Source organism: Solanum dulcamara, chromosome 7, assembly GCF_947179165.1.
Source record: "Solanum dulcamara chromosome 7, daSolDulc1.2, whole genome shotgun sequence".
In the NCBI taxonomy this organism is placed as follows: Eukaryota; Viridiplantae; Streptophyta; class Magnoliopsida; order Solanales; family Solanaceae; genus Solanum; species Solanum dulcamara.
In genome coordinates, this window is record NC_077243.1 from 5,986,402 (window position 1) to 5,999,903 (window position 13,502).

At 31.3% G+C, this 13,502-nt stretch overlaps 2 protein-coding genes across 2 annotated transcripts; both read left to right on the forward strand.

The window, feature by feature from the left end:
* Positions 1 to 911: 911 nt before the first annotated feature.
* LOC129896057 (pseudo histidine-containing phosphotransfer protein 6) lies at positions 912 to 2,578 on the forward strand. Its single transcript, XM_055971875.1, has 5 exons — positions 912 to 1,228; positions 1,316 to 1,446; positions 1,800 to 1,943; positions 2,031 to 2,103; positions 2,330 to 2,578. Exons 1-5 carry the CDS (start codon positions 1,160 to 1,162, stop codon positions 2,381 to 2,383), a joined length of 471 nt encoding a protein of 156 aa, XP_055827850.1. The 5' UTR covers positions 912 to 1,159; the 3' UTR covers positions 2,384 to 2,578.
* Positions 2,579 to 10,924: 8,346 nt separating this feature from the next.
* Positions 10,925 to 12,063, forward strand: LOC129894952 (protein LURP-one-related 12). The gene is made up of 2 exons (XM_055970549.1): positions 10,925 to 11,291; positions 11,421 to 12,063. The coding sequence occupies exons 1-2, from the start codon at positions 11,067 to 11,069 to the stop codon at positions 11,826 to 11,828; spliced, it is 633 nt and encodes a 210-aa protein (XP_055826524.1). The 5' UTR covers positions 10,925 to 11,066; the 3' UTR covers positions 11,829 to 12,063.
* The last annotated feature ends 1,439 nt before the right edge of the window (positions 12,064 to 13,502 follow it).

A 13,502-nucleotide genomic window follows, 5' to 3' on the forward strand; every position in this document is an offset into this window, starting at 1 on the left:
TAGAGTACAAAAATATGAAATAAGACCAAGTTAAATGACACATTCATGTATCATGCCAATTTGATATGCTCTACTTGAGTGTACTCTCCATTTTTATATTTTAAATGACACATTCATGTATAAGACCAAGTTAAAAATTAGTGTACTCTCCATTTTTATATTTTAAATGTATTTAAATTTTTTAATAAAATTTTATAATGACACAAAAAAATTCAAAACCATACATTACAAAAGCTTTTTTAAAAAATAATTCTGTGCCAAATATGAGATATATGGAGAGAGGAGGCAGTTAAATAAAAAGGTAATGGGAGAAAGGAGTCAGAGGGATGAGGGAGTTGTCGGGTGAAAGGGAGAGAGAGGAAGGTTAAGAAGGCCGCATATTACAGGAAAAGCGGACAGCACGCGGAGGGGAGACTGACTCAGTACGGGGTTGCAGGTCACCACTTAAACCACCAGATACCCCCAACTAATTCCAGCACCAAAAAACGCTTGCGCCACCCTCTAATCCTGCAGTCACTCTGTAGGTTATATATAGACCATCCTGACTAGGCCATCCGGTCTACTTTATTCCCCACATTCACCTCGATTGCCCATTTATCGCTATTTATTTTTTAGAAAGATATTTGAATCAATAAGTTTGAAAATCTAAAGCCAAATTTTATAAAGAAATTTTTTTTTATTGTCATATATAAATTGAATAACTATAACATCTTTTTTAAAATTAAAAGATATTTATACATTTTATATATCTTAAATTTAAAATTACAAGATTATTTTTACTTTGAATGTCAAATCAAAATAAATTAATAGAATTGCTTAAATTATTTAGGGCCAATTAGAAAGGTAATTGGGTGAAAAAGAGTAGGTGGGGTCAATTCACCGCCAGATGGTCATCCTTTATAAGTGTTCACTCCTCACCTGAACTGACTGCAACCAAATTAAAGCATTTACTGTGACTGCCATTTTTACAACCCTGAAATAAGAAACGACACACACACTCCTCTCGAAAGCAACTCTCTTTCCTCCCCACATTTAGGAAAAAAGCCTGAGACTTAATTAATTCAATCTTTTTTTTCTTCTCTACTACTACTACGACGACGACGATTCCTTTGGTCTTTCTCATTTACAAAAAGCAGCCAAAACGGGTCTACCTTTGTGGATGCTTGGTCTCGGCGTCCAACGCTTGCGAGCTGATATGAATCGCTTGCTCGCGTTACTCTTTCACCAGGTCCCAAATACTTTGCTATTATTATTTTTGAAACTTTTTTGTTTTTACTACACGTACTAAATGTTATTATTATTTTTATTAAAATAGGGAGTATTGGATGAGCAATTTTTGCAGCTTCAACAGCTTCAAGATGAATCCTCTCCTAATTTCGTCTCCGAAGTTGTCAATATCTATTTCCAAGAGTCCGAAAAGCTCTTGCGAAATCTCAGATCCTTGTTGTAAGTTATTTTTATTTCTGTGCATCATTTTGAGTTCGGCCAAGACCAATTCTGCCTAAAGTCATGATCGAGTCATGACGAGCTAGACTGATGACGTTCTTTCAAGTTATTGAAAATAGTTTTTCTATGTTTTTTTTGAATTACGCTGAATATATAGAGGTGAAGTCACAAAAGCAATTTTACTACTACTTTATTGTGGGCATGTTTTTTATCAAGCGTGGGAAAAAAAAGGTGGAAAAAGTTCAATAGTCTTTTTGATGGGTTACATATACCTCTGAGTTTGTATTTTTTACATTTTTTTCCCTCCACTTTTACTGATTTAGCTTATTTTTAATATGGCGAAAAAAAAACAGGATGGACAGAGAGTTTTCGGACTACAAGAAAATGGGAGTGCATTTGAATCAGTTTATAGGAAGCAGTTCAAGCATTGGTGCAAAACGCGTCAGAAACGTCTGCGTCGCCTTTCGCGTTGCTTCCGAGCAGAATAACCGACTTGGGTACCTAATTTTTACTTATTTTTAAATAAATAAATAACCTACCAGGACCACTAATACTCAAAAGACTTTGTTTTTCTTTTTTCGCAGTTGTTTGAGAGCTCTAGAGTTGCTTGAACATGAATACTGCTATCTCAAGAACAAACTTCATGAACTTTTCCAGGTAATTAATGACCGTTTGTCAACTAGTATTTTTTACATTCGGAAAATCATGTTTGGTCATAAAAATATAAAGTTATTTTTACGATCATCCACAAAGTTCAAAAACAACGTTCTATTCAACGCCTAAAAGTTATTTAGATAGTACTCCTCCTGAGTTCCTATAAAAAATTATTGCAATGAATCTTTAGCATTAAATAGTTCTGATCATAGTTTCGTGCTAACTACAGATAGAGCAGCAAAGGCTGCTAGCCGCTGCAGTCAGGTACCCAGTCCAGCACTAAAACAAAAACGGAGGCAAAGGAGATAAGACCTTTTTTCTTTTTTACTTTTTCTATTTGGTGTCATTTCTAACTTATGAGATATGGAAGGGATCAATGGGAACTATAGCTAGCTAGGACAAATCAATGTTTTGGGAAGTTTGAATGATGTGTGCAAATTGTGATTCAGGAATTTAAGTTTGGAGATTCGGCTTTTAATGACTTATCTTTATGAAAATGTCACTTTATTTTCCATACGTACTATTAACAGCAAAAAGTAACTAATCAAAAATTTCTTTATCAATAATTAAAATCAGTCAAATTAAATGAGTGTGTTTCTGCATGTAAAGGATATTTTATCTGTTTTATGTATCAATCAACGTCGACGTCGCCAAGTCCAACCAGTAAAGGATCATTTGAGGATTCTGCATTAAATGTGGAGGTTCCTGCGAGATAAGCTAAACTCTTACGGCTCACAGTTAATGCATTTCGCACCATAATTTAAATATAACTTTGACAGAAAAATATAAAGGTAGAATGGAAATTTGCCAAATTTATTTCTTTGAGCCTTTTGGAATATCAATGGACCTAAAGATGCTGGAATGAAAAATTAGCAACTAATACAATATTTCAAAGTCGTAATCTCTGGCAACGTTCAATTATACTTTACTTTGCAACTTAACAAATATAATTGAACGTTATCAAAATAGGCTTTGCAACTTAATAAATAACAGTTACTCTCAACTTAAAGATAAAGAACCTCAAAATCCTTAATATTTTTTTAAAAAAAGAGTACGTGCAATCAATATACAAATCAAACGTGGGGTTCAAATTACCTAAAATGGAAGATACACAATTGTAATGGACTTTTAATGGAGATATTTTAGGGAAGAAAGATAGAGTAGAAGAAGTAGAAATTCTAAGAGAGAAGCAAGAAAAATAGGGAAAAAATTGAAAAGAACAGCCCAAAATTAAATAACATATTTTTTCTCAACTTATTCGGTCATTAAATGTTAATTTGTGTCACAAACGTTAAGAGACTGAAAAATTTATATTATTAGAATTAAAACACCAAGAGCATTTTATATCTGATATTTGAAACTGTTTAGAGAAGATTTGAGTTGAATGTCCATTAAAATCTGCCATTGAAAAGGATTGAAACTCAAATTTTAAAATTCGACCCGCTACAAACGTGAATTGTTTCAAGTTAATAATATATCAAAAGTATTGAAACATTGAGAGGAGCTCATATCTAAAATGAGACTGTTTAGAGGAGATTTTAGTAGTCAAAATTGAAAAAAAAAATCAACTCATTGAGAAAGATGAACAGTTACTATATATTAATATTATATAACCATGTTTATAAATATATAAATATACATTTTTGATACATAATTATACATCATCTTTCTATTGTTATATAATACATGTACATATGGCCATTTTATTTTTTTGTTGGAGGTACATCTATGTAAGAGAGGCATAATAAAATCCGGCTATTTTCTGTCTATTTGATGTGTAAGATATCACACCGTACCTAATTTTCAATAACTCGATCTATTACTACTCATGTAGAGACTTTAAGGCTAGGCTTGGTTAATGGATAAAACAAAAGTTGGACCAGTCTGAAAGCTACAAAGATTATGGTTTTGGTTTGGCAATAGGGAAATGAACAAACGAGCACCGGCTAAGCCCAGCCCAGTATTCTGAGAAAATCCTGTGTGCCCAAACAAATTACAATGTCCATACTTTTTAGTTACTGGGCCTTGACGAACAGAGTTTTCTCGTTTGGGCCCATTAGAATAGGCCTACAATTCCACTGTTCAACAAAAAGCATAGGGGACAAATTAGAAATGAGTAACGATCGATTTGGTTTTGATTTTAAAATTTCGATTCGACTTATTGGTTATCAATTTATCGACATGCTAAATCACTATAGAACATTTAAGATATTGATTTATCGGTTTTCACTTTTCAGTTTATCGATATGCACATAAGTTGACAGATTGCATTTTTTTCAAAAGCAAAATCTAGCACATTGTAGAATTACTGAACGTCAGAAATAAAAATATGAAACTAAACCTTAAAGTTAAAGACTCTGTATAATGAATGGTATAAATATAATTTATTAATTTACTATTAGGTTAACGGTTAACCTGTTAAAAAAACTTCCAACCATTTAGAACCGATAACCCTATAATTAAAAAAATCAAAACTATTATCGAAACCGCTAAATCAATAGTCCACTACCGATAAATAATTTTTTTTAATTTGAATTAGCGATTTCAATTCGATTTTGAACACCTCTAAGACAAATAGTCCAACTCAACAGTATTATTATAGACAAATGATCATCTAATTTACCAACTTAGTTATTAATTAATGACCTGGTTTCATTTGATTTTAGATCTAGAATTGGTAGTAGTACTAGAAGCTTACTACTCCAATGTCTATGTTCACTCGTTTATATTTGACTTAGATACATACTTTAGAAGCAATACGTAAGATAGTACCTTCAATATATCACTCCTATATATAATTATAAGTCAACAAAATGTTGGAAAAATAAATAATACACTTAATAATAAAGATAAAATTTGTATGAAATGATAATTATCTCTTGGTTTATCAAATGAAGAAGTAAAAGTAAGGCCATGTGGCAAGACTCACTAAAATGTTTGTTTGATCAGGTAAATCTGGAGTTAACATCTACTCTGCTCAAGAGATTTTTTACCCAAAAAAGAAAGGCCAATGATGGTAATGTGTGGTAACTGTAAAAAGAAAGATTCTTTAGGCCGAATGCTCCCTGAATTGATGTTTTACCGGTTCCTCCTTTTGTTTTTTGTTGTTTTCTCATTGTCCCAAATTATTATCCACCAAAACATTATAAATATCTCATCCCATACCTGTCAAATTATAAAGTGGCAAACTAAAAAAGCATGAGCAACTCTTATTTTATTACTTTCCGCGCACATTTTGCGTATGATCTTTCATTATGTCTTTAAGAAATTGTCTCTCTATTTTTTTAAAGGATCTATAAACTTTCCAATATATTATATTGATATTTAATATGAGTTTGAGAAATCAAGACCAGATATAAATAATCAAGGATAGAGATAGAAAATAATGTATGGAATTATAAATATTTTCTTTTTTATTCTAATTTTTTGAACAAGAAAAATAACTTGTTATGATAGTACCAATTAATTGAGTGACCATCTGAGAAGTCAACTCGCATTAACAAATACATAATCATCGTGTATTTGTTAAAATTTCAACATCACCTGCCACACGTTTTTATAAAAATATTTTCAAAGAGAAGTGAGAAAACGTCCAAAATTCCAACATGGAGGGTCAATTGGGCAACGCGCAAATTGGTGCTCCATACATTTGAAATTGGGCTTCCCAGCTACAACCATATATGTTCTTGTCTTAAGAATTTTTCCAATCTTATTTAGTCAGTTGATCTAAAAGAAAGGGAAAAATAGAGTAGCACAACTTTTTGGTCATAAATAATTTTGAAAAATGGTGTCTGGTCATACAATTTGATAAATATATTTGATAATATCTTAAGTTTTCAAATATTAAAAAAAAAATAGTATTTGAGTTAAGTTTTAGTATTTGGAAAGTTTTAAATGTTTAAAAATTCTTCCAAACTTTTATATTTTATAAAAAAAACACCATCATTTATTTATTCCAACCAAAATTTACCTACCTCCTCCAAAAAAAGTTTGAGTTATAATTTGAGTGACAAGATTAAGGGATTTTTTTTAATGCATTATAATTTCAACTGAATCAGTGATAAGTTTGAGTATGTGATTAATGTATTGCTTTTTCCGATATTGTTATTTTGTTGTTGTTAGTTGTTATCAGTTATGTTATATTCATTACAAAATGCTAATACAAATTTATGAATATTTTAATAATTTTTAGAACTTACGAGTATAAATTATATATTTTTTAATAGTCAAATATTTCTGAGAAAAATTATTGAAATATATGATGAAACTTCACCAAAATTTCACTTGAAAATAATTTGTCAAGAATATTTGAAACCAAAAGCTAGCAAAGTCTGCCCACTTTTAAACGGATCAATCTAGAAATTGTTACAGTTGAAATTTGAATGTAGAGATTACAAAGTCACCATGTATTCCAAGTCAAGTTATGAACACTATTGAGTATTGATGTCCATAGTTGGTGAAAATTTTGTCAACTATAGCCTATTGCACGATATTTTTAAGTCACCAGACTAAATTCGAATCGTGCACTGCAGGGCTCATTCGGGGGTGATACTCCTAACCGAATTTGTTCATAACCAATGAACACAAATCAATGTTATATCACTTGGCACGCATCCCAAATTCAACAAAGAAATTAATATGGTAAACTTATTACAGATACATATTTTCCTCCTCCTGCACTTGTCCAATTTTTTTTTGAAGAATACTTAATTATGTAATATGTAGGTTTCTATGATTTTCAAAAATGAAAATCTCTTATAGAAAATCATAATTTTTTTTAAAAAAATTATTAGTGGCCTAAAGAAATCAATTCTTCCCTTTATTTATTTTCCACTATGTAGCATAGCTCATAATTATCTTTATAAAATTCAATTGAGATTAATTTAGATTTATATGTCAAAAAAAAACATCTAATTTTTTTTTTAATTTCATATCACTATCAAAGTATGATAAATATATCTAAACTATCACTCGTTATTTTGAAAACGTCTCTTAATCAAAAGGGAAAGGGAAGGCAAAAAAAAAAACTAAAGAGGCAGTTGGCTGAATCTGTTTTGGATGCAAAAAGCCACTGCTGGTTAGTATTATTTATGTACAATTTCTTTAAAAAAATAGTAACACCTGCATCTGCATACAATTGCGTCGCTCTCTTGGTTGCCAATTTAATCAATTAATTTTTTTTATGTCTTTTATGATAATGTTGGAAATCTGCGTCATTTTCATTTTGTTCTTAAATATACATAATTTAAAATGTGCATGATAATCCCTAAAATAGATACTTATCGTATACAATATATTTCCATTTACATTTTTGACTGCATTAGTCGTTTGACACATGTCTATTTTATTATAGATGGGTTTAGTAAACTACATTATCCACTATTTCTTTATATATATATATATATATATATATCTTCTTATCTTAGATATATTCCAACGGTGGTAAAATCTTTATTTTATATAATAGGTTTAGTATTGATAATGAGACGCAAGTAAATAGAATATGGTCATGGGAAATTCTTCAGCAGACAGCAAATATTTCCTTAAGTAGGATTGTTAGTTTCCATAAATGTCTTTGATGTATGCTCCTTTTCTGACTTTAATAAACTTACCAACTTTGTGTTACACCTTGAAAATCTAAACGCTAAGATTCAGACCATTCTTCCTAGGCATATATGCTTGAACTCGAAGACTTCAAATTGTATATATGAGTTAGGATCAATTCCTAAGTATTTGAAGTGTATTAGATGTGTTTTAGGGTCATAAGGGATCCCTAACACCAAGTCGAGTCCAAAAAATTTCTATCGGCTAAGTTTTCTGATGAGTCCGTATAAGGATCAACTTCAAATAATCATATCTCCTAAAATATAATGAATTGGGTGGACCATGACCTATCAAATTAATGGTATTTGAGTTTTTTTTCCAACGCCACCAATTTTGTCTCATTTGGAGTTCAGAGTAAAACGTTATGACCATTTTACTAGAGACGCTCTATCCTGGAGAAGTCCGCGATGGATTTGCGACGCGGAGAGGACACGGACTCCACTGCCTAATACGAACGACGCCCCCTTTATTTTTTTTAGGGTATTTTTGTCCTATAACCCTTTGGGGATTTGTTCTAATGTCCCTAAACTTGTAGAAATTAGTTTTCCTCATTAAAACCCTCTCATTAACTTCTAAACATCAACGCTTAAGAATTTTCAAGAAAACATCAAGTTAGGGATTTTTTTTTCAAGATTCTTCAACAAGGTAATTTCTTCATAGATTTCAAGCTTTCCAAACCAAACTTCTTCATCTATTCATGAATCGCTAAGAGAAATCTTAAATCCTAACCATAGAGTTTTCAAGAAAACAAATCCAAGAATTCAAGAAAGGGTCTTTTGATTGTTCTTCTTCAAGTTAAGATTTTTCATCAAGATTTATGGAGCTTTTAAGATATGTAAGGCTAACCTAAAATATGGATTGAGTTCTTCCATATGCCCCATAGATGTGTTGGATAGAAATTGTGAAAGACTTGAACCCTCTATGAACGTTTTCATGAATTTTTCCAAAACCCTAAAATACCTTTACATACTATTAATTGATTGATGATCTTCATGGCTTGAATTCTTGAACAAATTACTTTTTACATGATATTTCATAAATTGTAGCCCTATATATATTGATTGTAAATGATTATGTATATGTCTTGATTGGAATGAAAAGCACGAATTGGGATAGCTAGGAATGTGAATGGCATAAAATAGGAACATAACTTATTGTTGTCATACAAGTATATCTAACTACTCTTGAAAGATGTAATTGGGACTAATTGGATAGTATGATTTGTTGAAAGGTTTGATTGTGATAAAATTGATAAATTAATAGGGGTCCACACGAGACTTATCGATATGATTAGATTAAAATGATTGGATGGATTTTTATGAGCATTGAGTCTTGGGAGAAGTATCGAGCACCGAATTAGGTAAGAGTGTAATAGCTCGAACCTAATAACTACATCACCAAACGTAGGAGAGGATTGGACCGTTAAAGTCGGATGTTTCCCAAATTACTGTCCTAATATGATATGACTTGATTGATTGTAGATCCATGATTGTTGATTCGTTCCTACCTTGGCAAGGCATGAACGGACGTGGCAACAACGTCGGCTTGTTGTACTATCACTGGCTCATAAGTGATAGTTGTCGGATAAGAGAAACTCACATATAAGTCTTGATAGTACGCTGAGTCGGATTGGAATAGATTGGATTGGGTTGTGTATGATTGGTCTTGTCTAAATCATATTCTTGTTTAAACCTAGAACATCTTGATTTAGTTGTTCATTCTTTTTAGTTGAGATTCTGAGTTGATTTGATCCTACCCTGATGCATATTTCATCCTGCCATTTTACATACTCGTACATTTCACGTACTGACGCCATTTGGCCTGCATTGTTTCATGATGCAGAGACAGGTATTAGAGATCATCAACAAGCACACCGTTGAAGATCGATTAACTTCCAGCTAGTTGGTGAGTCCTTCCTGTTTTCGAACGATACCGCAGTTATTTTTTAACTTTGAGTTTGTTTTCCTTTATTTTGAATTGTGGTAGCTATTAACCTGTCATTGACACCTCTTAGATTGTTTATAGAGGCTTCATAGACTAGAGTGTGGATGATGTTGATTGTTTCGTTTTGACTAGTTTCATTCTTACTAGTTGTTGATTGGATTTGTGGTTGGCCTCTGGCCTTATTTATGAATAGTATTCTTGTGAGTTGAGTCTTCCGCTGATAGAATGTGACTGAATGAAAGTGTGATTGGACCAAGTGGTTCGCTTGAAGCCAGCAATGATTTTCGAGTGCCGGCCACGTCTAGGATACCCTCTTGGGGCGTGACACTTTGTATACTATTCTTCCCACTAGAACGAGCTACATAAGGTTGCTACCAAAAAAGTTACCCGGACCCAGACGATTCTATTTATTTTAAACTTTTTTTACTTAGTTTTTCTGAAAATTATTTAATTTTAATTTTTTACTTAATATGTTTACAATCATGATATTAAATAATATTTTAATATATTCTACATATATTAATTTAGAATTATAAGAATAAAAATTATTCTCGACTTTCTTAAATTTTATATTGATAAAAATCAGATAAATAATTCAAAATGAAGAGATTAGAAATATTGAACTACGAATAGTATTTAGATTGGACCTCTTACTTATAATCAAGGACAATCATAAATATATTCTATTAACAGTAGAGATTTGATTTATTATATGTGGTCTCCACAATATTTGGTTACAGGACCTCTTATTATCGAGTACAAGAGTAAATATCGTCCGTCCGATTATAGTAGAGATTTGAATATTATACTATTGGCTATATGTGATCTCCACAATATTTGGTTCTCATATACGTGCTTGAAAATATCAATAAATTTAGTATTATAATACAACATGCAATAATTTAATTGACTGAATTAAAATATTGATACATATGTACAAAAAGCTGGAAATTAGAGTTTCGTAAGTATTTCATAAGTTTATTTTTATTTATTCAATATATAATGATTAATTGTTAAATTTTATTTATTTAATTTAGAAAATCAGTAAATAATTGATTATTTTGTATTGACTTTAGCTTTGATAGTAAATATTACTTATTAATATTTAGATAATCTAAAATTAATAATAACAATAAAATAAAATTTAATAAATATCAAGTCAAATATAAATAAATAAAAATATGATGGTAGTATTAAATTACTCTACTCGTTGTATGCCCGATTTTAGAGACAGGGGCAGTTTACTAATAAATGCACACCACATGTCTCTTAGCTAGTTTTGTACCTATTCTCAGACCTTCCTTTTGGCCTCTACACTTGATAAATATCTCATGTCATTTCTTTGATTTCTCAGAATTGTAAGTTTTTTTTTCTTTCCTTTCAAGAGTCAGATTTGAAGCAAAAAAAAGAAGAAGAAAATGAAGAGTAAAGTTGTTGTTGAAGATGCATTTGTTTACAGTGAAGAGACGAATCTTACTGTTCTTAAAACTTCTCTTTTCTTCACCGGCGATGGGTTCACTGCCTACGACAGCAAAGGCCAGGTATTCTTCCGAGTCGACTCGTACGGTCGCGATTCTCATGACCTTACTGAGCTCGTTCTCATGGACGCTACTGGAAGATGCCTTCTCACTGTCCGCCGTAAGGTATATAGATATATAAATACTCACTAGCTCAATAGTTACTTTTTCTGATTTTGCAAGTTAGGGCAAAAAGTCTGAGTCGGTAATTCAATTATAACAATTTCTGATTTCGGTGCAATTTTTTGGAAACAGAGGCCGAGTTTGCATAACAGGTGGGAAGGTTATTTAGGGGAAGGAGAAGAAGGGCAAAAGCCGATATTCAGCGTGCGTAGATCTTCAATAATCGGAAGATCTAACGTGACGGTGGAGGTATACAGCAATCCACCGGAAGAGTATCAGATCGAAGGATCATTTGCACAGAGAAACTGCACATTCTTCAACGCCGACAAGGTATCGGTGGCTGAGATTCGACGGAAAGTGGATGCTTGTGCTCATGTGGTGCTTGGAAAGGACGTTTTCTCACTCTCAATAAAGCCTGGCTTTGATAGTGCCTTCGCCATGGGATTAGTTCTCGTGCTTGATCAAATCCAAGCTGATGATTTTTCTGATAATCGGATCGATGCCGACCCAATTTCCGATGATACCAATATTTCTTCTTAATCTTTCACTCCTTGTCACTATTTTATAAAAGAGTTTTGAATTATGTATAAGATTTTGCTGTATAATTTTAAACTCTTTGTAAAATTATTCTGTTCCTTTATCACTTTAATGTAAAAAAAGCCATCCTACTAACTGAAGCAAAGTATAATATTTCCCCTGTATTAAAGAAAAGAATCTGGGATTATTCTCCATTTTAAATACACCATGGTGGCAAGAGATAAATTTAAGATTCAAATTTAATAGTTTCTACTTGTATAATTTTGCAGTTGAACTAACTTCTCATGTTATTTGAGTAACAAATCCTTTCTGTTAGTTTATATGTTTCTTATTACATTGCTTTGCTTTATAAAAAATCTTTGAAGTTTGTTTTCATTATATATTTTTTAACTATGTTATTCAAGTCAACTCACAAGAATTTTGATTAATTTCATGAGATATGTATAATTATTTATCATTAATATGTGTCAAGTAACTTTATACTCCAATATTAAGATAGATGAAAAAAAATATTTAGTATTTTTTGTCTATTAAATTTTGAATATGATACCTTTTATGAATTTTCATCCACTTTATTCTCATTGATTGCTGGGCATCCACCTTGAATGTAGCGATTGAATATTTAATTTTTTGTAGTTTAATAAATTTACCTTAAATATTGAATTCGTGGCAAATATGTGACGTTGGCCTCTGATTAGACTAGTGGAATGATCATCCCATAAGAATGAAGATTAGGAAAAGGCAAACACTTTTAAAGTTGTCCGCATATTTTATTGGAACTTTATTACGAATGCGGAGCCAAGCTTTGATCACAATTACAAAGGTAGGAAAATTTGCGACTTGCAGACCACCACTGAAGAGCAAAGCCTTTTTATATATTTCTTCTTGTTCTTCTTCTTGTCTCTTCGTTTTTTCCGTCTGTCCTTCTGGTCTTATGAAGACTCCTTTATATAAGTGTGAGCTAGGATTTTGGGGGTATTTTGGTGTTCAGATAATTTTAGAGGACCTTGGACTTGAAGAGCATGAATTGGGCTCGTCTTGTCAACTAAACGGACTAGCTCAAATATAATTTTAATTTTATTTAAGTCATATAATTTTAACTTAAATATTAATCCGACTTTATTAACCAATAATTTGACTTGGTTAACATATCGTGAATTTAAAATTTAATTTAAATTTAATATGAATTTATCAATAAAATTTCACGGTACATAAAGATAACAAAAAGTGAAGGTTATTTTCATTTTATATTTCGCTTTAAATTCTTTTGCTTATCCCATACTGTAGCCCACAGAACGAGCAGATGCTTAAGGAATAAGAATGGTGTTTCATATTTGTTTTACGTAATTGTGATTCTTCCACTCGTTAATTTGGTGCAACTTTGTGGTGTCCAATGTAAGTTTTTTGATGAACACAATGAATTGAATATTTGACGCTAAGATTGTGAAGTTTAATTGTTTCTCTATAAAAAAATAATTTTGTGTTGATAATACTCGTTTTCTTATTACTGTATATCGCATGAATTAATGCATAAACTCTTAAATGCATATATTAATTAATAATATCAAACAAACGCCGTAACAATTATGCAACTAAATGTTTTTTTCTTATGCAAAAATTTGTATCAGTGTTAATCATTCCCATATTACAACCACATGACCCCTTCTAGTGTATTGT